The 27,364-nt window shown below is 35.4% G+C and overlaps 1 protein-coding gene across 1 annotated transcript; it reads right to left on the bottom strand.

Annotated features, from left to right (window-relative positions):
- Positions 1-208: 208 nt before the first annotated feature.
- Positions 209-27,364, bottom strand: LOC149838346 (proteasome subunit beta type-1-like). The gene is made up of 7 exons (XM_090007673.1): positions 27,258-27,364; positions 27,008-27,115; positions 6,228-6,309; positions 1,112-1,241; positions 870-1,012; positions 683-769; positions 209-466 (listed from the first exon to the last, which is right to left on the bottom strand). Exons 1-7 carry the CDS (start codon positions 27,317-27,319, stop codon positions 392-394), a joined length of 687 nt encoding a protein of 228 aa, XP_089863799.1. The 5' UTR covers positions 27,320-27,364; the 3' UTR covers positions 209-391.

Raw genomic sequence — 27,364 nt, 5'->3', positions numbered from 1 at the left:
GTACTTGCATATAAAAAGGATCCAGATCCAATTTTATTGAATTTGATCTAGTTTAGAACTGGATTTCGATTTAAGAGCATAGAGTGACAAAAATGGTGATAGAACGTCAACCATAGTGACTCGTTTGGAATTGGATCATACTAATCTCTTTGGAAGTGTGAAATACGTGCATCTAACAAGCATCTGAAACTTTTAACAGATCGATTGCTTTTTCCCGAACTTCATTGGTATGGAAAATGTAATTTTCAATTAGAAGAATCATTATTTTAAAACTATAACAAGTATTTTCCGAAAAAAAAAAGTTCAATAGTGCACTCATTTGTCTACAAAAGTCTAACAAGAGCAAAAGAGAAAACATGAGTATGCAAGTTCAGATAACAATCCACAACACTTAATCTTTCCTAAGCTCAATGTATTCACGGCGAATGCCCGATGCATTTATGACAGCAATCTCTACCCGGTCGCCCTGCACATCATAGTGTCAAGTGGACAAAATATAAGTAGAGAAAAAAAGTACTTGGCCTCCCAAAGACAGCAGACGGAAAGGAAACCAACTGAACTATTTTGACCTTCAAACCAATCTCTACCCAAACAGCCCTTCCAAACACAGGGTTGGGTTAAGTGATCAAGCTGGGAATATTGAGAGAGAGAGAGAGAGAGAGAGAATAGTTCAAAAACGTACTGTGTAAATGTCTCTTTCAGCAGCAGAAGCAAAAACATCCTTCACCAAATCAACTGCCTCAGATTCCGACAGAGGAGTTACAGCATCCTGTGACACCCAAAGTATCTAAATAAGGGCCCCCATTCAAAATCAAATATCATGAGCAAAGTGGCAAACAGTCATATAGACAAGATCTCAAGATTCCTACCCTCGGAGGCAACAGCAAAGGACTAGGAGACTTCAACTGATTATCCAAAACAGGAATTACGAGCGTCGAGCCAGAACCCTGGGCACTGTACCCAACTCGTTCATAGGAGCCAACAGCATCATATGTGAAAACACAGCCTTTTCCTGAAATGACAAAACACTCATATTGGCAAGGGAAAAGAGAGAACCTGATAAATTGATCTTGGGGATAACTTTCCCTGGAATGGAAAGAACAGACATTACCTTCAGTATCGAGGCCACCCAAGACATTAAAAGCATAATAGGGGAAGAAACGTTTGTAGTAGAGTGTATTAGACAAAAGCTGAGCCATTGCAGGGCAGCTCATTTGTTTGTTATGTTGATGTTGATATATCTGCAATACAAAAAATAGTAAGAAACCTCCCAAGTACTAAAAAGAAAAATAAAAAGAGAGCCAAACGAGCATGCTTTTCCATAACCTAAAATGGGAGAAGAGATGCTTTTCTCAAACATCATAGTTAATGACATATTGGACAAGCATTTGTCAAGACACAACACTGACGCTTAGTAGGCCGAGTACAGCAAATGACTACAGCAACCCCCCCCCCACACACACACGTTACATGCATGTGTTCATCCAGAATCCAAAAACAAAATCGAACATCAGTATCAGGAATCAAGGTCACAGCTATGTCACATGGGTACGGGTGCGACACAGCGATTTCAAAAAATGCGGGTACGGGAACACGGCTATATATATATATATAAGAGAAGAAAGAGTTTGGGTCTGGATCCACATCCGATCCAGACCCAAACTCTTTCCTCTCTCTCTATAAAAGGGGAAATAAAAGGCTCTCTCTCTAGCATGCGCCCTTTCCCCTCTCTCTTTCTCTCGGATTGTTGCAGGAAGAAGAAGAAAAACAGGCACACCCTAAGAGGTACACTCCCTCTTTCTCTCCCAGGCAGAGTGGAAGGAGGAGGTTGAAGAGGGTTTGCTCTCTCTTCCTGTTCCTCTTTCGTCTTCTTTTTCCTTCTCCTCTTCCCCCATCTTCCTTTGCCTCCTCTTTATTTTTATTTTTCTTCCTCATCTTCCTTTCCTTCTTTTTCTTCTTCTTCTTTCTTCTTCCTCCCTGCACCGACATCAAAAAACAAAAAGTTTGGGTCAGGATTGGACACGACCTGATCCGGACCAGCACATACCCATGCTGCATCCAGTACCGGTACCTGTGTCGAGCCGCGTCGACATGGGTACGAATGCTGGGTTGCCGTGTCTATGTGGCATAGGGTTACAGGTATAAAGACTTTCATGGCAAGGAAGAACCAACCATGTTTGAAAGTGAGAAAATGGTAGGAAAAATGTAGGAAAGAAAAAATGGCAACTTTTCCAACCGTTCCAAACGAGAGAATTTTTGAAAGCAAAGTTTGGGGGGGGGGGGGGGGGGTGAGGGGGAGGGCGGTGGAGGAATTTTTCCTATCAAAAATTCTTTTTGCATTAAGGCAACCATTCACCCTCAACACACCTTATTCCATGGGGTTGTCACAAGAAGAGCTTCATACATCTTCATCTTCCTCCTACCCACCACCATTTTCAGATCTCTCTCTCGCTCTCTCTCAGAGGGGGCTGATGACCCTCTCTCATTTTTTTACATATTCTCACTGTTTTTCTCACGCTAGACAAACAAGTGAAAACTTCTCATTTAGAAAAGTTATCATATCAAAACTTCTCTTAGGCAAAATTTTCTTTTCCTATGAGAGTTTTTCTTGCTTCCAAACGTGCCCTAGAAATTTTGATTTTCTCAGAAAATAACATATATAAAATTTTAAAACATATAAGGTGAAGATTAAAAATATAAAAAACTAAAAGTGTTAAAATCAAAACCAAATAGTGATATTTTAAAAATAGACAATATTTTAAAAGTATCATGCGTGTACAGAGTTGTATTATAACTCTTGAAAATATTGTGACAAGATGGAAACCTTTCCAAATTATCAATGATATCTGTGACTATGCTTGAGATGGATCTGGTTGGACACACTTTAACCATGGTCAGCACAACTTTGACCATGCTTAACCCTGTGCAATGAAGCTTCTTGCACCAAGTCATGTATCAGATTTACTTGACGGTGGATGTGAGGGCAAATAGGCATGATGACAAGGCATAGATCACAAATTTCCAGGAAAAAATATTTAGTGAATTATGGGATCTTGATCTAGCAAAGCAGAAAGAATTTGCAGATGCTTTGTGAAACCGCGGTAGACTTGGATACTGCTTTAAGATAGTTAGATTGCCCACAGTCAATTGTGAAGATAAGATTGACTCGATCTTTAAAAAATTTAGAATCATGGTATAATATACATAATGTGTAGGCTAACAAGAGCAATGTGAGTAAGCAAATGCATGTGTACATGAGCACTGAGAGCAGAAGCTGAAAATTGCATGAGAACCACCAGATGGAGCAAAGGAAGCACATAACATTACAATAGAGAAAAACCAATGCCAAGGTAAGTATCCAACTGGGAGACAATCTTTAGTAAAAGAGATTCCTAGACACAAGTGGAGCTGCTAGCAAGGATGGCATTATATTTTGGTTCAAGCATTCTTCCGTGTACCTCAGTTTGTCCAAACTAAGCAAAATATACATTCCAATTAAATAACTTTTCTAGCTCATAGTCATCTCTAAGAAGGCCTACTTTTAAAATGTAAATTTAAGCTTCAAGCAAAAATTGCATAAGAGGTGTGCCCCTCTGTACACGCTGAAAGCGAGCCTGTCCATGCTGACATTTCACTAGATAAGATATATTTAAGAGTCCACACAAGAGACTTAGGTTCCTGAAAAACAACTATACTACAACCTAACAGAATTCCAGACATGGAATAGCTCAAAATTCAAGAATAGTTCAACTTAAGTCAATGCAAGCCCAAGAATAATAAGCTGCCAAACAGGTTTCTTTCTTTTCCCTCCTTTTTCATTTTCACGTTTCTTTTAGACTGGCTTTAGATAGACCTTTATCCTTTTTTATTATCTTTTCCTGAAGAATTCTGCCTTCTTCCATGACTTGTAAGGTTGTACATTCAGAAATCTATTCTAAAAAGAGACGCACATCTATAATTCTAGGAAAAAAGATGAAAATCAAAATCCCATGAATTTAAGGTAGCCATAGAGAGTACTATATAGAAAATATTAAATCTAAACATGTTTTATGAATCTGATTTTCTTTTGCAGTGTACTACATGTAGATGGAAGACATTCATGTACAAATAAAATGAAGGTAAATCAAGAAGCAAATCAACCACTAAATGAATTGTAAGAAGAATGGTAATTCAGTATCAGTGCCACAGAATTACTACAAAGGATCAGGCCTTCAGTTTTCTCTGTATCAAGTGAAAATAATTTATTAGAAGGAAGCGGAGTGGCAAAAGTTGAGTAGGTGTCACCCGAAAAGAATTGATGCAAAGATGCAAGCTATTGATAGGGAAAGATCAACCAATTTAATATTCTCTGGGCTATTTTATTTTGGCCCAAGGGTTGATCACTTAGTGGATAAACATGTGAAGAAATAAGTGAAAAAAAAAGTGATGGCTTAATTTTCCAACAAAGATCAGTTGACTGGATCCTTCCAAACATTCACCACTCCAAATAACAGACCCCCCTTCCCTCATTCCACAGAGGATGTTTTCTTCCTCTGCTAACCAAAGCAAAACAGATTTTCCAAAATAAGGGCAACATGACAAAAAGTGAAAAATTGTTTCAGAGTTGTTCAAGCAAAAGGAACGTCAGGCCCAGAGTTTTCTTCCTCTCCTCCTCGCTTCCAAAACTTGACGAGAATCTCAATTATCCCATGCTTCTCCTATGTTTTCCACATGCTTCATCTATTCTTATTATATATTCTCTCACTCTACTTTTCATGTTTTTTATGTGTTTCCTATCTACCTTCTCACTCACTTCCACGTGCTTTCTCTAGATTGGTAGTCATCATTTTTAGATTTTGTTAAAAATTTAATTATTACACTAAAAAATCATGAAATTTAAGAATAGTCACTTTTATTTTAGTTTTTATTTGTGTTTCATTTTGATTCTCATTCAATTCTTATATTGCTTTTTTTATTCCTCACTTCCCACTTCCTATACATTTTAAAATGCATCGCTTCTCACTTCCGCTTCTCGTATCGTTTCTTGTTTCCGCTTCCTAGTTTGGCAACCTTGGTCAGGCCACAAACAGAGACCAGGATCAAGCCATCATTGCAAATGCATGACACAATCAGATAGCAAAAATCAGGAAACAAGTCCTACATCAGTTTATTTGATCCTTCCAAACCTCCAACCAAGTGGTGAGGAGACACCACTCTAAATAAGACGTGTTCAACTCATTCCCATAGGGGATATTTCTTCATCTGGATACCAAGACAAAAAGATTTTCCAAAATAATGGCAACGTGAAAAAAAGTGGAGAGCTGTTTCAGAGTTGTTACAGCAAAAGGAATGTCAGCCCACAAGATGCAAACCAAGGATCAAAACATCATTGCAAATGCATGACACAATAACGAAAGCAAATGCAGGAAGTTCTAGAAAGAAAACAAAGAAAATCATAAGCTTAAGGGTCATTTCAAACAGAGAACAGTATGCACATCATGGATAACAATATAGAAGCATCACGGAAGAAATATATAAATCATGACAGGTTATGTTCCAGAGATAAGCAAAAAAATATACAATAATTTAAGCTTCAGGTAAAACAAGCTTTTTAATTTCAACCCTAGCAGATCTCTCAACCACCTCCATAGCAACATAAAAGAGTTGAATATTAGCTTGTTGAGAACATTGTCCTAACAGATTAATCATACTGATGCTAGTAATGGGTTATAGCTTAAACCTGTCTCCATGAGGGCTCTTCTTATAGCATATTTATAGTACCTTTAAAAAGAAAATACTGTAAAAAACTAGCTTTGATAGAGGTTGTTTAGAGTATGGCAATGAAAACATATGATGTCTATCAAAACAACTGTCATTTCATATTTCTACTCATGCTCTTTTTTTCTATTAATTCTTGAAACCTTCAGATATTAACATATAAATATTACATCACAACTAGAGCATCATGAACCAAAAAATGTGCTTATTATGTACCATACACAGTATTTATCTTTTTCCTCTCTGGTGTAAGTAATGACAATCAAGTGCTATCATTGGATAATGAATTGTGAAACATTCTCAAGTCTTTCCATGATTTGCTTAACGTGTATTGCAATCAAATGAACAGAAAAAAGAAAAATAACTTGCCACTGCAAATGCAGGAAATTAGCTTCCCAAACACACCATGGAGCAACAACTAAATCTAACAGAAAAGACACAGCACAAACTAATCATTTCCATGTACTCACAGAGTGTCTAGCAGACAGGTTTTTCTGAAGAGCTTTAACATCTGCCTGGAATCCAGAAGAGGCCATCACAGATTTTTCAGCTCTGTAATAGCAAAAGAGCACAAGTTACATAAACAAAATCTTTAAACTGTTGCCCAAATTGACTTTGGATTATGTTACTTCATGCAAATCTATGTGTTGTACCTAGTAAAAAAGAACTTAAGAAATCATTAACTAGTCACATTTGTAGTATTGGAACATGGATTGAACTCACCATATAGCAAAACATGCAAAGCTAATCGATATGGAAATATAGCTGGAATATTTATATAGGCCTCATTTGTTTTATTCCCATGTAAAGGAAAGGCTTTACATGGGAATGGGTGTGGATTTCTAAAAAATACTGCTAGCTCAGCCTTCCCATGTGAAAGCTTTCATAGGGAGGGAGGTATGAAAGGATTTACACATGAAAAGTGGTAGGTGGTGGGAAAACTGGGCCCAACTTGTGTCAACATGGAATTTTCCCACGATGATGATTTGATGTTTGTTTAATTCATGGTGGGAAAGGATTACAGCAGGGTTGCCAGCTCAGCACTTTCCCATGAAGTTGCATGAAACAAATGTGGCAATCTATTTTGTAGCAAAGGAAAAAGAAATGGAGATTGTGTGATTAGTGTGCGCTCAAAAGCAGCTGCATGCTTGGGATCTAAAGAGGATGCGATAATTATTGTTTCAAAGCAAAAGTTGATGCAGATATACTGGCATCAAACAACTGAATTAAATTTGATGATTTTTCTAGCTACATAAAAAGCATGGGAGTCAAAAAGAACCATATTCTCTGGTTCAGTTGAAGTATATGCCAGCCTGACATTTCCATTTTATATGGATAAGAGCATGCTCATGGGCAAGGAGAACAGGGAGAAATACCATTATATATATATATAAGAAGCACCATTGTTGAAGCTTTTATTGTTGTAAAATGGTAACATACATGTACTTCTGTTACAGGCTTCAATTCCTAAAGAACCAACTGATGAGCCAAGGAAAAACATCCTACACAAGATCAACAAACTCAAAACCTTTCATAAAGAATTACAAACAGGAAGGATCCTGTTCAAAACTCACAGAGAACTAAATCATAAAACAACTAAAATCTCGCCAGATTGTCTTCCTTAAATTAATTCAAGGAAGAGCATTAATTCAACCTTGCTATTTCCCTCTTCTACAATAGTAGACCTAGAACACCTAAATAGGTTCAAGATACGGATATCAGCATATCCTTTGGCTCCCTCTCCTTTGATTATCCACTTCTTCCTATTTGTCATTTGATTCCATCTCCTAACCTATGTCACACAGACACAGACATGGATACAAGGCATTGCTAAAACATGGAAGTTTCATATAACTACGACACTAGGATACAGCCATATAACCCTGTCTATAACTCACTAGAGATTTGGGAAATTTTACACACACACACACACATATATATATATATAATGACGTGTAAGATCGATACATACTCAAAAGCTAAAACAATAAAGCATGACGATCATCTTAAATTTAAATTCTTGAACAACAATTCTAAGACACTATGATCAATAAAAATTAAATACAATTCCAAGTTGTTAAAAAAATCAAATTGCATGTAATCAATGAAAAAATTTAAAAGAAAAAGAAAATACAAGTAATTACATAATAAAGGATCAAGGCCGTTAAAAAAATGATAAAGTTATGGAAGCGGTGTTGACCAATTCCAAGATGCAACGTTACTTTGGTGTATTGTTGTGTCAATATGGTACACAAACATGGTAAACTATCCATGCAGCATGGCTCTTAAGAGATGGGACTAAACCAAATTTTATCTGCTAGTTGAGGTAATGCCCTTTTGTGTGACAATGGTTAAGATATGGACCTCTTGTACTTCAAACTAAGAACTATTCCACAGGATATGAAGGTAGACATGGGAAACAGCCACTTTTCTGGAGTTTTTTTATTACATGGTAGATAAGATGCTTTGTATGAGAGTAAGAAATGGAGCATTTATCATATTACTTGTGGATCATTGTGATCATTGCAAAAAATTTCCTTTTATTCCTTTTTAGGGGAAGAAAGAGAAAAACTCTCGCAAGGTCTCACTTGACCTTTTGAAAATAGATTTTGAAATAACTCGCCTCCGTTTTAAAATTTGCAGGAAAATGGGGAGACGGGATTCGCTCATTGGTACGAGGTTCAACCATTCCTAACGCATTTACCAGAGGTAATTGAACCAAGGATCGAATTTATGCCTTTGTTTTGCCTAAATTTATCTAAGAAATTATTCTAAATCCTAAATGCACATAGAATCATGCTTGTGCTATGATTTTGAATTTGAAAATATGTATGCTTTTGAAAATGCTTTGAAGATTTGGATTTTTCTAAGTGATTTTGAAATAGATTTGCAAATATCCTTTTAGAAATGACTTTGAAGTTCAGAAATCAATTTTGCCTTGAGAAATTGAAATTTAAAATGAATTTGAGTTAAAAGTTTGAAATTGAAGGTTTTGAAATTGAATTCAAAGTTAAGAAATTTGAAATCTGAATCAATGGAAAATCGAATTTGGAGTTGATTTTTGAATTCAGAATCAAACTTGGGATTTTGAAATTGTTTTTTAGAATTGAAATTGAAAATCAGAATTAGATTTGAAGTTGAAAATTAAAATTGAACTTTGAATTTATCTTGAAAATTGAAGTTGAAATTCAGAACGAAGGATTCAAGTTTAAATTGAATTTGGAATTGGGATCTGAATAAAAGTTAAAATTTGAAATTTGAGAAATGAAATGGAATTTTGGAAAATGAAATTTAACTGAAACCATTTTGGAATTTGAAAATTCAAAATTGATTTTAGAATTAAATCAAATTTGGAAATTGTAATGAAATTTGAAAATTTCAAAATTTGAAATAGGAATTTGAATTTGAAAATTGAAATTGAAGTCAAAATTGAAATTATTTTGGATTTTGAAAATGATTTTGAAAATATTTTGAATTTGCAAATGATTTTAAATTTGAAATTGAAATTCAATTTCGAAATAGTTTTGAACTTTACTTTTGAAAACAACAACAACTACGCCTTCATCCCAAAACAATTGGGGTCAGCGATATGAACCAAAAAAGAAAATCATTCTGGGTCTTCCACATGAATCCTTCTCCTCCAATCATTTCTATCCAATGCCATGTCCTTGGTGAGGTTCAAAGGATTGGAAAATAATGATGTAATTCTATCTTAAATGATAATGTATTTAAAAAGAATTTATTTGAAATTGGAATTAAAATCAAATTTCATTCTTTAATAGAATTAAAACAAGATTAAAACTTTAATATATTCATGACTATGGTCACAAACATATTCTAATTTAATCTTTATTTAAATTCCAATAAAGAATGAAATAAATTTTTGTGCATTTATAAAATTAAAATAAGATTAATTTTTCATATATTTATGACTATGGTCACGAATATACTTTGATTTAATCTTTATTTTAGATTCTAATAAAGAAAGAAAATGTATTTGAAATAAAATGACTTTTTTAAAATGAATTGTATTTTAATAAAAATAGTAATTCTAAGTATTATTCATATTCTGAGTATGGCCATAAATATGAACCTTAGTTTATTTATCCTTTATTAAATGGTGCACGTGTCATTCGTATTTTTCTATAGTGAATTAAAAATAAAAGAAAATTAAGTGCAACAATTAATTATGAGAAATTAAAACTAATCTATATGCTCATTCATTCTAAACTAAACAACAACAACAACAACAACTACGCCTTCATCCCAAAACAATTGGGGTCGGCGATATGAACCAAAAAAGAAAATCATTCTGGGTCTTCCACATGAATCTTTCTCCTCCAATCATTTCTATCCAATGCAATGTCCTCGGTGAGGTTCAAAGCATTCATATCCTTTCCTATCATCTCCATTCATGTCTTCCTAGGCATACCCTGACCTCTTTTAACTAATATATTTTTTCATTTCTCCATCCTTCTAACTGGAGCATCATTAGGCCTTCGTTGAATATGTCCAAACCATCGTAAACGATTCTCTCTCATCTTATTTTCAATCGGTGCAACGCCTACCTTCTTACGTATCTCCTCGTTCTTAATCTTATCTTTTATTGTATTTTCACACAATAATTCTAAACTAAATTTCTCATTAATTGAATTATTACAACCCTTAAATTGAATTACAATAATTAAAAAAAAGAAAATAAAAGGAAAAATCCTGCAAAATGAGCAAACATATTAGAAATAAATGTAGGCTTTTATGAATTTCCTTCAATTATTGAAAAATTGAAGAAAAAACAAGTTTTAGCCTTTTATGCCCCAAAAAATAAAAGAAAAAATCATAAACATATTAGAAATTGATGAAATTTGATTTTAAGGTTCCTAATAACCTTAAAAGTATCTTAGAGTTGAAAAATGCAAAAAAAGTTTGGAGGAAAACCTGAATTTGGGTTTTTTTTATCCAAGTAAAACAAGATATTTCAAAATTGAGATATGTAAATCGACCCTATCAGAGTATTTGGAATGAATGAAAGCTTAAAACAACTCTGATTGAGTTGAAAATTGATTTCATGGATTTCTAACTCTTCAAGGAAGCATCTCCCTTTTACAGATCTCAAAAGACATTTTTAAAACTCAAAGTATGATTAAAACATTGAAAAATAAATATTGAAATCAGGAAATTAATCTTTGACAGACAAGTTTCTAAAATTTTCAAGTTTTAGGGGTTAAACAGATTCAGTTTCAACCAAATTTGTGGGATAAGTTGCTTACTTTAACCATGAAACACTTCCAATTTACAGATCTAAAAAATGATCGCTCATTGGGGAGATCCCATCTGATCAAGTTGGTCAAAAATCTGTAAAATCCTGTGAAAGAAAATTCAATATGTTTCTGATTTTTGACCCGAATGATAGATGAAAACTTAATGAAAAATTCTCAAAATTGGTGTGCATAAATTAGACATTTTAAAGAGAAAACTCTTTTTTACAGATCTAAAAAATGATCTCCCATTAGGGAGATATAAATGCAACAAGTTAGTTTTAAGTCAGAATAATGCCTGAGATTGCAACAGACAAGGTTTCGGTTTAAAATACAAAAGAAATAGAAATATTCCGTAAAAATGAATGAAAATTTACACGAAAAACTAGACATGCAGATGAAGAAGATCCATTTTACAGAGCTAAAAAATGATCTCCCATTAAGGAGATATGACTCTGATAAAATGGACAAAAATCAGAACTATAAAAGTGTCACAGTATAATAGAGTTGCAATTTTTTGCCAAAATCCGATATCAAATCACCATAGAAATTGATTAAAATTAACATGAAAAAACTAGACTCAATATTGGAGATTTCCCTTTTTACGTATTTGAAAGATCTCTGGTTAGGGAGAAATCACTCCAACAAGTTGGCCTAATTTCAGAGAAAATCCGAACGAGGCTAAACAGCAGGGTCTGAATTCCGATTTTTTTAGGGATCAAACCAATTCAGAATGATCTGATTTTTGGTGTGGATCCCAAAAATATACTAACAAAAATGTGGTAAAAAAATAAGATCAAAATAAGACCTAATTATATACAAAATGATGAAGGCAAAAACGGACCAGAATTGAAAATATCATCTCAATACAATTGAATGGAATAGAATATCAAAATTGAATTGATCCAATGATCAAAACGTGAGATCTATCATTCTAGATCATTGATGATAATGAAAATGATACAAAAACATAAATGAAAGCATACAAAATGAAATCAAGAGCATTGGGGCATAAATTGAAATTGATTTGGCCCATAGAATGTAGAATTTGATCTATTGAAGATCAAATCCTAATTCTAAATGGCTCAAATGAAAATGCATAGAGTAAATAGCAAATTGAATTGATCAAAACATAGGAATGAAAATTTACATGAAATTAAACTAGATCTACAATCCTATTACACGAAATTGAAAGAAAATGCAAGAAAAAAGGGAAAAAGGGGGGGCAATTTTTGAGAAATTGAAAAAATAGAAAGAAAGAAAAAAATCAAAAGAAAGGGAGAAAGAGGGCCTACCTTGAGCTTCTTCTTCTATGTTTCAGCCACCAAGAGAGCCAAGAGAGGAGGAGGAAGGAAAGATAGAGGAAAAGAGAAGAGAAAGAGAGAATTTCTTTGATTCTCTCAATTTCTCAAACTTCAACTTGTTGAGAAGAGAGACCCCCAAGGGGTCTATTTATAGTTTGAGAATGGGGTTGACTTTTGCAAAACTTTAGATATGGGACTAAAAATTCTCAAAAAGGAGATGGCCAAGCCCATGTGGGCATTTCTATTTTGTTAAATGGGCAAGAATGCCCTTTTGTGAAAAAGGTTGACATGTGGCACCCTCTTGTAAAAGGGTGCCCATGTGAGTCATTTTCAATTTTCTAAATGGGTAGAATGACATTTATTTAAAAAATTTGACACACGGCATCACCTTGTGGGTGATGCTCATGTGTGAGTTTTAAAAGCAAAGGGGTTTTTAAAGGCACTTTGAAAAACAATTTTGATAAAAATGCCAAGAGGCTTCCCTCTTTTGAAAATGCTTTTTGATTTTTGATTTTTGAAAATTAAGAAAAGGAGAATGAAATATAAAAGTGAAAAGGGGAAATTTTGGAAATAATTGCACTTCAAAATTCATTTTTTGATTTATAAAATCCGAATTGGGCAAAACCAGATCCAGATTTAAAATTTTGAGAATTTTTGTAAAACATTGATTTTGGTTTCTGAAATTTCAAAAATTATCTTAAAATTGGGGATAAAAATTGGATTTTGATTTTGAATTTGAAATCCCTAAATTGATTTTGAAAAAAAATGAATTTTGAAACTGGATCTGGATCCATTTTGACATTTCGAAATCTAAACTGAATTTTGAACTGGATCCAGGGTATTTTTCAAAGGATTTTTACAAAATGGTGGATTTGAATTTGAAAATCCAAAGATTGATTTTGAAATTAGAATAAAAAATTGAGTTTTGAAAAGGAACTGGATCAGAAGTTTTGAAAAAGATTGGATCTGGATCTCGATCTGAAAGAAATTTGGTTCGAAGTGGGAATCGAACCCTGAATATGGATTTTTGAAGAATTAAAAATAGAAAAAGGCCCAAATTTATAATAAAATTGGGATTTTGATTTTGAATCTTGGATCCAATTCCTGAGAATGGAATTGAATCTTGGGCCTGAATCAGAAATCAAGAAGTAAAATTGCATCTCAGATGTTAAATGAATCTGAATTCAGAAATTTGATTGAATTGAACTCCTGAACGGATCAGAAGGTGGATCCAGACTGAAATGGATCCAAAGTTGCTTAATTGGATCCTGGATATCTGATGAGATATTCCAGGTTCAAAGAATGAAATCGGACTCTGGATATGAATTTCTGAACGAATCAGATAAAAATCCAGGTCTGGGAAGAAATTAGACATCAAATCCAACATTGGATCCAATATCTAAATTGAAATAGATTGGATCTCGGATATTGATGAAATATTAGATGAAAGAATTAATTTGAGTCCGAATTTGGGGTCTGTTTCAGTTCAAATATTGTTGAAAACAGTGTCCCAGATAATTTTATTTTTTTGGGTCTTCACCCTGCAGGGGTAGAAACACGGTACTAGACTGGTCTAAACTAATTTGAACTGGATTGGATTGAAATAAACTGAATCTAAAGCCAATTATACTCAGATAAACTAAATTCGAAGCTAAAACACTAGCTCAACCAATTGGAGTCAGCTCGGTCTGGGCTATATTGAGCTCAAATGAGCTAAAAAAAGCTAAAATGAGTTAAAACTAAGGTCTGAGTGTGTGAAAAGTGACTTTGAACTGGAACTAAACCGTTCAAACTCTTGATGCACTCATGTTAGACTCCTGGGGATAGGATCTACTGGATTTGGCTAACTCGGGGACAGTCTGGTTAGAATTTAAGCTAAAAATGAGGTTATTTCGCCTAAAACGAGCTAAATTAGCTGAAAATGAAAAAAAATGGTGAGGGTTCGGTCCTCGTGAGCTCAGGAGAGCTAGAAATGATAGACATTCTAACTTCTCTGAACTTGAGATAAGTTTGATTGAACCTAGCTAATGAAAGGTCTACGGGTGACCTAGAGGTAAAACAGTAATTTTATTGGTTGAACGAGGCAAAACTGACCTCTAGACTGAGGTGGACCTAGGGGTGAGACTCTACACAGCCCTGCAGGGGTTTTGGCATTTGCAAAAAGAAATGTCCGTAATGGACTTGAAAATTTTAGGGTGTTTACAATCATAAATCAAGTAACTAAATGGTTCGGATATCAAAGACACTGTTATTTGAATGTCGCATTGTACTTAATTTTTTTAGCTTTTGCACCTAACAAGTCGCTACTGCTAGTAAGACCAACAACTCATTACACATCCTACCCTCTCCACACCCCACCCCGAAAAGAAAAAAAACAATTGCCCAAACAGGCAAACACCTTTTCCACCTCTCAATTAGACCAGCGTGTCATATAATTTTTGCAACCTAACAATCACTCCTATCAATCATTCTCCTCTAAAACAAATCTTGTACACTACGCACGGCTGGATTTCTTGCCGAGTTGACTCGGGACTCGACTGAATCAACTTGGATTGAAACCTATCTGAGTCAAGAAAACAATATAACTCATTTACACTAAAAATCGCCTGATTCAAAGCTAAAATCGGGTGACTCGGACAAGTTACAAGTCACAATTCAACTCGGCCAAGTTAGGTGTATTTTATGTACTGTTGAATCGGCCAATTAGTGGGTCAAAAATCCAAAACGCGCCAATTCCTGAAACTGATTCGACTTGGTCAAGTTTTGAAAAATGAAAACTAAAGTGAAAAAAAAACTGAAAAAGGTGAATTTTAAGTTCGTCCCCTCTGTTCACGATTTCACTCAAACCATCGAACGAACGAAACCCTAGCCACCACCGGCATCCACTCTTACGATCCATCCCGACGTCCTCATCTGGCCTCCAGCTCTGCCACCATTCTAGGTTTTTTCGGCGACCGACATAATTTCTGGCAGCGGTGAAGGAGGTCATCCATCATCAGGTAACGGGTAACCCTCTCTCTCTCTCTCTCTCTCTCTCTCTCTCTCTCTCTCTCTCTCTCTCTCTGACAGCTGTAGCTACAGGCTGCAGCCTGCTCTCCCTCAGCCAGTAGGCCGCAGCTGCAGCATGCTGCCCAGCTCTCTCTCTCTCTCAACCAGCAGGTTGAAGCATGGCAGCCTTCTCTCTCTGTTTGTCTCTTTCTCTTTCTCTTTCTCTATCTCTATCTCTCTCTGTTACTCAGAACCTCCTCAGTTGGGGCTTTGTTATAAAACATATCATATGATTCAAAATCACATGTAATTCGGTTGGAGCGTCTCCAGGGATGCATCAATTGCATTATTGTGGTTCCTGGCAAGCCTCATATACTCAGATGTTTTGGTTTGTTTGTTTTTTTTGCATTCTTGGTCGAAATTTGGGGGTTTTGTGAGGTTTTGAGTGAGTGTGAGGTTCGATCTTGGATGCGAACGCAGCTCTTGATTATTGTGTCACATGATTTTCAAAGGAAATGAGTTTGTGCAAGTATATTGTTTTCTTTTTCCAGTCGTTGGTTGATTGCTTGCTTGAATCTGTATTTTGTTTGTGCATTCATTGACTACTTGGCTACTTTGGTTGATTGCTTGCTTGAATCTGTGCAAGTTCATTGTTTTGTTCACGCATTCATTGGCTACTTTGGTTGATTGCTTGCTTGAATATGTGCAAGTTCACTGTTTTGTTCACGCATTCATTAGTTACTTTGGCATTCAGTGGTCAGACGTTGGTTTTTCAAGGGTTTTGTTCACGCGTGCTTGAATTTGTCTAGATATATTGGCTACTTTGGCCCAAGGTTTGGTAGAATGCTTGTGTTTTCTCTTTTTCCAAATTAAATATTCACCAGGAAACCATTAGTGGAGGGGAACGGGTCTGGACAGCTAGCATTTATTTCATCTGAATTCTGAAACCTGATTTAGTTATTAATGGTCTTAAGTATCAGCTGAAGAAATGAAAAGTAATTGATAGCTAAACTGCTTCAAATAGTAGATTCACTTACTAGGAAAAAAGTGAAAAACTGAAGACCTGGACTAAACATGATAATGCATAACTGCAAATGATTTAGGAAAAGGTATTCAAGTATAATAAAATTTTAGGGAAAAAATATGATACTTCATTATGTTCTGTTTAGGGAAAAAATATGATACTCCAATTGGGCGTTCTTTTTAAAACTTATTAGTTTTTTCATTAACCTGTGTTTTATCTTTTTATTTTTCAGAAAATGAAGAAGCAAGAGAAACCTAAAGACCCTGCTCAGGAGTTTGGGGAACCTTTAGAAATTAATGTCATATTTAAAGATGTGGAATTCTTATCTTATTTTACTTAATTTCTTCTTCTTTTTTTCCTTCATGAATGCACTTGATGATTTTGCATACCCAAATGCTATTGGCACATGAAAAAAGCTTAAACCTGGTAATTTATTTACAATTTAAGAATGTAAATGTTATTCTTATTAATCTTAAATTCTCATTATCTCATATAATCATATTACTGGTTATTTAGATTTTCATGTAGCTTTATGGTGGCAAATGTATGGAATGGATTGTAAGTAATTAAGGATAGCGATCTAAGTCACAGGGATTCGGCCAGCAGGGTGCCGCACCCCCGTCAACGGGACGTGGGTGCGGCACCCGGTGCAGTCAAACAGACACTGGGTGTTGTCAATGCACCTAGGGTCTTAACAGTCCAATTCTTGACTTTAAAAAAAAAACTAAAGAAATGGGGCAGGAGGGGGATTAGGGCAAAAAAATCCCCCCCCCACCCCCCCCCCACCCCAAGCCATCTCCGGCACGGCGACTCCAGGTATGTCTCATTCAATCTTTCTCCCTCAATCTCTCTCGCTCTTCTCGGCTAAACCCTCACCCCTGCATACCTCTCTCTCTGCATAACTCCACTTCTGTTTTCATGTTTCTTTTTCCCACCTATTGTTCCCGTGTTTCCCTTAGCATGAAGGTTTTGACTCTATCTGGTAGGTTTTCTTTTTCTGCAAGGGGTCCCCTATTTCTGCTCTGATGTTGTAGTGCATTGAGCTTTGGTTGTTGCTTTGTTTTAGCCTAGGATATGAGGATCACGACATTGGCACTTTACCTTTCAGTTGTGCAAATGTAAAAAAATCATTTTAACTTCCCTTTGTCTGTTTGCTTGTCCGTCATGATCATGAGATTGTAGTAACATTTTGCAGTCATTGTGCCAGCGACAGCTTAATCACTAAGTTTCACCTTATTGTAAAAGAAAAAAAAAACTCACAATGAGCTTTCAAGTTTCACCTTATTGTAAAAGAAAAAAAAACTCAAACAATGAGCTTCCCTAGAATTTAAAATAATTTGTCATGGCAGCTATTTTCTTGTTTACAGAAGTGGTGCCTATTACAAAATATTAATTTTTTGCTTCCTGTGAAAGTGTCAACTCCACTGTGGTTGTTGGTGGAGTTCCTTTGTGTAGCTGCACCTTCTACGATGGTGATCTTTGCATTTCTATTTCTTCTGCTGGGTGAGCGGAGAGTTGGCTCATACTGAAGTGTGATGCTAGTGGAACATGGTGTCAATTTGAATGTGATTTAAAGTGGGAGGAGGAGGTGAAGTGCCCACTGTGGAAGGAGGCTACACCTTCCTTTTCTCCCTCACGTCCATGTGTCACCTTCTTAGTGTACTCACCGTCTGCTCTGTGAATATGGACTCTTTGAAGTGAGAACCCATCTAAAGGATTAAACAAATTGGTAGAGAGAGCAAAAGTTGGCCCAATTCAAGTGCCGAATATTGCCAAGAAAAATAATCAACTCCAATTCTGCAACCCTCGGCCCCCATTTTCCTGATTTTTGTTATTTATGAGTTATGTATTTTCATCGATGATTATTGTTTTTGTTTTCCTCTATGAATTTTATTTTAATATAATTTTTTTTTTTTGTTTTAAGGACAAACATGACGGATAAAGGGAAAGGAAGTGTCATCCTCATCCCCACATGTAAATTTTGTTGATAGTGTTGCTGGTAGTGGTAGTGAGAGTGTTGATTCAAGTTTGTTAGCTGCAACATATGATGATGGGGTCCACTATGGGCACTTATGGATAAGCTTGAAAAAAATAAAGGAAGTGGTAGAAATAAGAGATTTCGATGCAAGCTTTATGAGAGAGATTATGTTGAGTTTTACACAAGAGTTAAAGTTCATTTGTTGAAGATATCAAGATATGGCATTTAAGGATGCAAAAGAGTTGATGAGCTATGTCATAGGGATTCGGCTAGCAGGGTGCCGCACCCGCGTCGACGCGACTCGACGCGGGTGCGGCACCGGGTGCGATCAACCCAATCCTGGGTGCGTTAACCGCACCCAGGATCATTTAGGTCCATTTTTTTTTTTAAAAAAAAAATTGCCCTATGAAATGGGCTGCGAAATTTTTTAAAAAAAAAATCTGCTGACAGTTGTTGCTGCTCCTGCCTTTTCAATCCTGATCCTTCTTTTTCGTAAAGGATTTTCTCTCTCCATAATAAATGATAATGATGGTGGTGGCCTTGCTGATCCTTCTTTTTCGTAAAGGATTTTCTCTCTCCATAATAAATGATAATGATGGTGGTAGCCTTGCTGATCCTTCTTTTTCGTAAAGGATTTTCTCTCTCCATAATAAATGATAATGATGGTGGTAGCCTTGCTGGCTATTAGTATTCACTGTTCTCCTGACGAGATGGGTGTGTTATCGTGCAGCTGTATATAAAATGAAATTTGAAAAAACCCGCGTCGGGAGAACCCCTGAACCCCCTTATATATATATATATATATACATTTTTGCCCTTGTCGCACCCCTGCGCCCGGGTTTTTTGGAAGTGCCGAATCCCCGCACCCGCACCTGCACTCATGTGACATAGTTGATAAGGCAATGCGAAGACAATACAAGAAAATACAAGATGAATATGAAAGGAATACAATGAGTGATTCTTGTATAATTAGTGTACCCTTTTTAAGCCACCAAAAAGATGCTAAAAAATGGATGTAGAAGGTAGAGGAAGAGGAACGATACAAGCATCACTCAATACATATGGAAGGAAGGAGATGGATAAAAGAGTATGGAGGTATTTTTATTCTAGTTCACTTTTATTTAATACAGTTAAAAATCCTTATTAAAAGGATTTAGTTATTTCACTGGCAAATTGTAACTTGAGTGACTATTTACCGTCAAGCTCAAAAAAACTACGAACAACAATTCTTGCAAAAAAGAGGGCAAATGTTAAGAGATTGCTAGAGATTAAGAAATTTTCATGGAAACAAAATGGAGTTTTCATTGTTTCTGATGGGCGAACAGATATTGAAAGGCATCCACTGATTAATTTTATTGCTTCTTTGCTTAGTGACCTAGTATTCTTAAAAGCAGTTGATGCATCTGGGCAATATAAAAATGCTGAGTTTTTGAATTGGTTGTTTATAGAAGTAATAAAAGAAGTGGGTGTTTAGAAAGTAGTGCAAATCATAACAGACAACACTCCAATTTGTAAAAGTGCAGCATTGAGTTTCGAAAATGAATATCCTTATATTTTTTGAACTCTCTGTGTAGCACATAGCTTGAATCTGACCCTCAAGAGCATATGCAACTCCAAAGAAAAAGAAAAATTCATCAGTATATGCACTATGTTCATGGATTAAGGAATTAGAAAAAACTGTCAAAAGTATTAGGAATTTTGTTGTCAACCACCATCATGCTAATACTATATTTAATAGGCATTCTGATATGAAATTGTTGAAGGTTACTGAAACACGTTTTGTGTTCATCATTGTGATAGTGAAAAGAATTAACGAAATGAAAAATGCTTTGATTAACATGAAAAATGATGAGAATTTGACATTCTATCGTGTTGATGATATTGTCAAGGCTCAAGAAATTAAGAAATTCATTGTTGATGATGCTTTTTGGAATAGAATCGTATACTTCCTTCAGTTTACACGACCTATTTGGAAAATGTTGAGACAAGTTGATAAGGATGAGCTCATGCTCCACAAAGTTTATGAAATGTGGGATAATATAATTGAAAAAATACAAGTAGTTTTCAAGCATGAGGAAAAAATCCTGCATTTGATGATTCATAATTTTTTAATCATATTCATTCAATTTTAGTCAGAGTATGAGATAAGAGCAATACTCATTTGCATTGCATGGCACATTCTCTCAATCTCAAATATTATGCAAAGAAGTGGCAGGAAGGTGGTGTTGGTCGTGTCCCTCCAAATTTAGACACAGAGCTATCAAGGCATAGAAATATGTATATGAAAAAAAATTAATCGAAAATCACATTCTAAATCAAGTCACACAAGAGTTTGAAAAATTTTCATCTTCGAGATTATATGGACAAGCATTAATAGTGAGAGAGGAGAAAAATATAGATCTTATCACATGATGATCAATGTATGGATCAGAAACACCTCTTCTCCAACATCTTGCATTGAGATTGCTATCTCAACCTACTAGTTCATCCTGATGTCAAAGAAATTGAAGCACATATTCTGAAATCCACAACATGAAGAGAAACAAACTCACCAGCAAGCGTACAGGGGATTTAGTATATATTCATTATAATCTTTGACTACTTTCGCGAACCAATGATGAATACATATATTAATTACTCTCTTAGTTATTTGACTATTTCTTAGTTTCCGCATTTAAATATACTTGTATTTAACATTTTCAAATTGGGTTTGTATTTTGTAATGCACAAAAGGATCATCCAATTTTCGGGATGTAAACCCAAAAGAGTGTGACTTAAAGGGAGAGCATGATTTCAACATTACAAACATTGACTTATCTGAGTCTGGTCTTCATTCTTATGATGCATTTGATGATGAAACAAAAAATTATTAGGATTCATTACCTCATCGTCATATACATTGTCTATGATATACTTTTGGTACGTAATTATGCATTGTTTGCTTCTTTTATTATAATACTGTATAATTTACTTCGTTTTTGCTTTACTTGTTTGATTGTTTCCATAATATATTTAGGTTGATTTAATTATGGTGTTTAACTCCGCCTGTGTAGTTATACACTGTCGGTCCCAAGCCCGGATAAAGGAGGAGGGTTGTGGTAGGCCTGTGACAGCCAGCATAAAAACTTTGTCATATCCTATGAAAATGAACCAATATGAGAATTTCGTTGGGGCGTTCCCTACTGAGCGATGCGTTGTACTCTCTAGGCCCGGAGGCAGTGATAAATGTGCAAGGGTTGCTAGGTCGTCGCCCAGAAGCGACGCGTCACACCGGCGCCCGGGTGTGGTGTCAAATAGGCAAGGGTTCCCTCACTTTGTTGGACGGGTGGGGGTAAAGAAGTTAGTCCAAGACCATAAAATTAGGTTAGCCACTTAGAACATAGGGTCTTTAACTGGTAAGTTGGTAGAGTTAGTAGATGTTATGTGTAGGAGAAAGATTGATATTTTATGTCTTCAAGAGACCAAATGGGTAGGTGAGAAAGCTAAAGTGATAGAACCTTGGGGATATAAGATTTGGTATACTGGAATAAATAGGAATAGGAATGGAGTAGGGATTGTTATGAGTCGTCAGTTTATAGATAATGTAGTTGAGGTCCGTAGGAAGGGTGATAGAATTTTACTTATTAAATTAGTATTAGGTACAGATATTATTAATATTATTAGTGTTTATGCACCTCAAGTAGGTTTAGATGATTCCATTAAGCATCAATTTTGGGAAGATTTAGATGGAGTAGTACAAGAGACATCTTATGGAGAAAAGCTTTTCATCGGCGGTGACCTTAATGGATATGTAGGCATTAGTAGGGATGGATTTGAGAATATCCATGAAGGCTATGGTATAGGAGAAAGAAATGAAAGTGGAGAAAGGATTTTAGATTTTTGTTTGTCCTATGATATGATCTTAGCAAACACTTGGTTTAGGAAGAGGGAGTCTCACCTAGTAACATTTAAAAGTGGGGTTAATACGAGTCAGATAGATTTTTTCCTACTTAGAAGGAGAGATAGGGGTTGTTGCATCGATTGTAAGGTTATACCAGGAGAAAGTGTAGCTACACAACATAGAGTCTTAATTTTAGATCTTAGAATTAGACAATGCCGCAAAAGGGATAGACATAGGATAGATCCTAGAATTAAGTGGTGGGCACTGAAAGGAGCTAAACAAGGAATGTTTGTAGAGCAGGTAGTTAAGGAAGTTGATTGGTGTCTCGAGGAGGATTCAGAATCAATGTGGAATAAGATAGCGGGTGGTATGAGAAAAGTAGCTAAAGAGGTATTGGGTGAGTCTAAAGGCGGTGCACCACTAGGATGTCAAATTAGCTATTAAGGTTAAAAGAGAGTGTTATAGAAATCTAAGTAAGAGTCGTGATAATGAGAATTTGGAGAAGTATATGATAGCAAAGAAGGAAGCTAAAAAAGTTGTTCGTAACGCGAGGGCTAAGGTATATAAGGAGGTTTATGACAAGTTGGATACCAAAGAAGGCGAGAAGGATATTTATAGGCTTGCAAAGATGAGAGATAGGAAATCGAAGGATTTGGGTATGGTTAGATGTATCAAAGATGAAACGCAAAGGGTTTTAGTCAAAGATGAGGAGATTAAGGAGAGATGGAAAGATTATTTTGATAAGCTATTTAATGATAGTCATGCTCAAGATCTTGGAGACTTCTCCATTCCTTTTCATGAGATAAATCGTGACTTCATGCGCAAGATTCAAAAGAAAGAAATTGCAGAGGCTTTGAAGAAAATGAAATCAAGAAGGTCAGTTGGCCCAGATGGTATACCTATCGAGGCTTGGAAATGCTTGGGAGAGAAAGGTTTAGAATGGTTGACAAATCTTTTTAACTTGATTTGGCGAACAAATAAGATGCCTAATGAGTGGAGGAAGAGTACTTTGGTGCCTTTATATAAGAATAAGGGTGATATACAAGATTGCACAAACTATCGTGGTATAAAACTCATGAGTCATACTATGAAACTTTGGGAGAGGGTGATTGAGTCTAGGTTGAGGAAGATTGTCATGATATCGGAGAATCAATTTGGTTTTATGCCTGGAAGATCAACTATGGAAGCTATACATCTTCTTAGACAACTTATTGAAAGATATAGAGAGAGGAACAAAGATTTGCATATGGTTTTTATTGATTTAGAGAAGGCATACGATAGAGTACCTAGGGACGTTCTTTGGTGGACAATGATGAAGAAAGGTGTTTCTCTCAAGTACATTAGTATAATTAAAGATATGTATGAAGGAGTAGTAACCAATGTCCGCACTTGTGGAGGGGTGACAACCAATTTTCCGATAACGGTTGGGTTACATCAAGGATCTGCTTTAAGCCCTTTCCTATTTGCGATAGTGATGGATGAGCTTACGAGATCAATTCAAGAAAATGTACCGTGGTGTATGTTGTTTGCTGATGATATTGTTTTGATTGATGAATCTAGAGCTGGGGTTAATGCTAAGTTAGAATTATGGAGACAGACATTGGAAGCTAGAAGTTTTAAGTTGAGTAAGAGTAAGACTGAATATATGGAATGTCGGTTTAGTAAGCAACGAAGTAGTGATGGGAGTGTAGTGAAGCTTGGTGAGCAAGATATACCGGTGAATGATTATTTCAAATATTTGGGATCCATCATTCAAAAGTATGGAGAAATTGATGGAGATGTAAATCATAGGATAAAGGTTGGGTGGATGAAATGGAAAAGTGCTACTGGAGTGCTGTGCGATCGTAGAATGCCATTGCGGTTGAAGGGAAAGTTTTATAGGACGACTATTAGACCCGCTTTACTATATGGTACGGAATGTTGGGCTGCCAAGAGACATCATATTCAAAAAATGAGTGTAGCTGAGATGCGGATGCTTAGATGGATGTGTGGAAATACAATAAAAGATAAGATTCGGAACGAAGAGATACGTAAGAAGGTAGGTGTTGCACCCATTGAAAATAAGATGCGAGAGAATCGTTTACAGTGGTATGGACATATTCGGCGAAGGCCTAATGATGCTCCAGTTAGAAGGTTGGAGAAATGGGAAAATATATTAGTTAAAAGAGGTCGGGGTAGGCCTAGGAAGACTTGGATGGAGATGATAGGAAAGGATATGAATGCTTTGAACCTCACCGAGGACATGGCGTTGGATAGAAATGATTGGAGGAAAAGGATTCATGTGGAAGACCCAAAATGAATTTCTTTTTTGGTTCATATCGCTGACCCCAATTGTTTTGGGATGAAGGCGTAGTTGTTGTTTGTTGTTTTAATTATGGTGTTAGTTTTTATGATGAAGAATAAAATTATAGATTGTTAATTTGATTTATTGCATGCATGATGAATTGATTTGATGATATTATGATAATTTTTTTTATTTCATTAGTGTTACTATTAACTATAAAAACTTATATATATATACACCCTTCTGCACCCCTGCACCCAAGTTTTTTTAAAGTGCTGCATCGTCCTACCCGCACCTATGTGACATAGATAGCAATTCACATTCTTAGCCAAACATACACATCATTGTTGCGAGCATAATTGAAGCACATTTGATCAAATTCATACAAAGTGTCGCAATAGGCTCCAACAAAATAATTAAATGATTTTGTTTATGTTCATTATAATCTTCGTCTAAGAGAGAAGCAACTCAAAAAAGACTCCAACTTTGATCCCATATCATTAGACAACATTTTTTTAGAAAGTCCACTAGATGAATGGGTGATGCAAGATGAAGGTGTGTTGGATAATGATGAGGTATGTTTATTCCTTTAAAACTTAAATGACTAATATGATATTCTATGATATTAGTATTACAATTTGCATTTTAATAGACTTTCAAATTTCTCGTACTGGTATTTTTACAATTGTTTCTAGGACTTCCTTAAGAATTTAGAAGAGGAGAGGCTTGTAGTTGCAATGAATCAAACTAATGATGAATTTGTAGCTGATAAAAGCATTGGAACTAGAACTTCCAATACACCAATGGATATCTCTATTGGTGTTGGATCTTCTACCGCACTTTCTGAAGGAACATGTATGGAGAATGAATTAAGCAACATGAATGAAATATTCAAAACAATGCCACATTTTGATGATGAAATATTCAAAACAATGCCACATTTTGATGATGATGATGATATTTTTGGTGGAAACGGTGGGGGTCGTGGGGCTGATGATGATATGAATGAAGATGACTTTGGGCTTAAAGAAGATGAATGACCTTTATGTTTTTAAAACTTTTGTTGAACATTTTTCTATGTTGTTTTGTTGACACTTTATAGTGTTGTTGTGTTGGATTGTTAATCTTAATCTTGTTTTTTGACTTTTTATATATAATGTGTTTATGTAGTTTCGTTGTTTATGGTCTTTAATCTTTGTTGTGATTGAGTTATAATAATTTAATGCTAAATTCCTCTCATAGTCATTTAGTATAAAATTGTAGGCAACGTAATGAACAGGAAAAGGTATTTGTATTTTTAAGGGCTAACATTGTGTTTATTTTTTTTTATCAATAGGTTATGAAATTTTTGAAACCTTGCCAATTTGATAAATGCAGCTTGAGAGATTCAAAGGTATGTACTTCAAAAATTTGTTTCATACTATATCTAATCTATTTGTTGATTTGTTCTACTTCTTTTGTAAAATTTTTGTTTAGCATTTAAATTTTTTTCTCATTTGATTATGAATGCATATGGAGTAAGTTAATTATGATGTCTTCACTTTTCACTATCATAAATATAAGATGATACATATTAGATGTTGAGATTAGCTGAATTCCAATGCTCAGTAAACATTTTTTTTGAATCATTAGCATCTTTTTATTATGAATGCATATGCAATAAATATATGATATTGCATTTTAGATGTTAAAATTAGCTAAGTATGAATCATATTTAGCAAAACTTGTTTTTTCTAGTCTTTATGATTGATTTAGGAGCTTAGGTTATTTGATTTTTTATATAAAATCATAATATATGAGTTTGTTATATTTTTAAATAAATAAATAAAATAAAAATTTTGACTCGTCCGAGACACTAAGTTGCAAACGGGGGATCTGATACCGAGTTCTGAGAAAGCCAACCATGACACTACGTAGTTAAATGCCAGACTATGCCAGCCAAACTGTCTCATAGCTCTCTTAGTCCACCATCGCGAGCAGCCCTAATGCAATAAATAGGGCATAGCTTTATGGATGTTTTGCCTTTTAACGCCTATTTAAGCATGAACATATTGCAGAAAGTTGCATATTCTATTTTTACGAGATTTTGTGATCAAACCCTATGTATTTAAGAGTCTAGATATCATCATAATGCTTTCCCAAGACATATTATATACCCTCTCATTTTATTCTTGTTGATAATAAATCTGTGCGCTAGTTGCTGCATATAGGCATAAATTTAACCAACATCAAATAGATCCGCCTACCGCAAACTTCACTCAGTCAGAAACAAGAAAAAACCCAAAAAATCTAATTCTCAATCGAGTGAAAAGCATTCGAGATCATGAATACGAAAACAGCTAACAAAAAACAAACAAAGGAACAGAACGGAAAGCAACCAAAACCGAGAGAGCGATAAGCTACGATTCGAACAAGCCCCTTAAAGAACAGATACGAGCTAAGACAAAGCAATCAAAACTAGGGTTCTGAGCGCAGGCTATCCAAAATCAAGAAGAAAAAGGAAAAGAAGAGGAATCTAGGGCTTGTGGGGAACGAACAATTGGGAGATCTTGGAGTAGTCGCGGGTGAGGATGCTATAGCCCGTCGACATCCTCGTGTCCGCGGCGACGACGCAGTAATCCAACCCCGCGATCGCGACGCACGTCCTGAAATCAGAAAGAGAAAAACCCACCAAAATGGGAGGTGAAAATCGATCGATCGGAATCGTTTCACCATGAAATCGAATCCAGCGAATTCGCAGAAGAAAAATGAAAGGTAAAAAGAGATCAAAATGGGTTGGAAATTTACCCTCCATTGTTATCGTAAGGGCTCCAGTTCGCTTGCTGCTTCGCGACTTCGACCGGTGCCATTTTTTTTTTTTGAGAGAGAGAGAAGTGCTCTGCTTCGCTTCTGTA

This window comes from Nuphar pumila, chromosome 5, assembly GCF_984573655.1.
Source record: "Nuphar pumila chromosome 5, dmNupPumi1.hap1.1, whole genome shotgun sequence".
In the NCBI taxonomy this organism is placed as follows: domain Eukaryota; kingdom Viridiplantae; phylum Streptophyta; class Magnoliopsida; order Nymphaeales; family Nymphaeaceae; genus Nuphar; species Nuphar pumila.
Note: the sequence above shows the minus strand (reverse complement) of the source record. Positions and strands in the feature narration are given on the sequence as shown.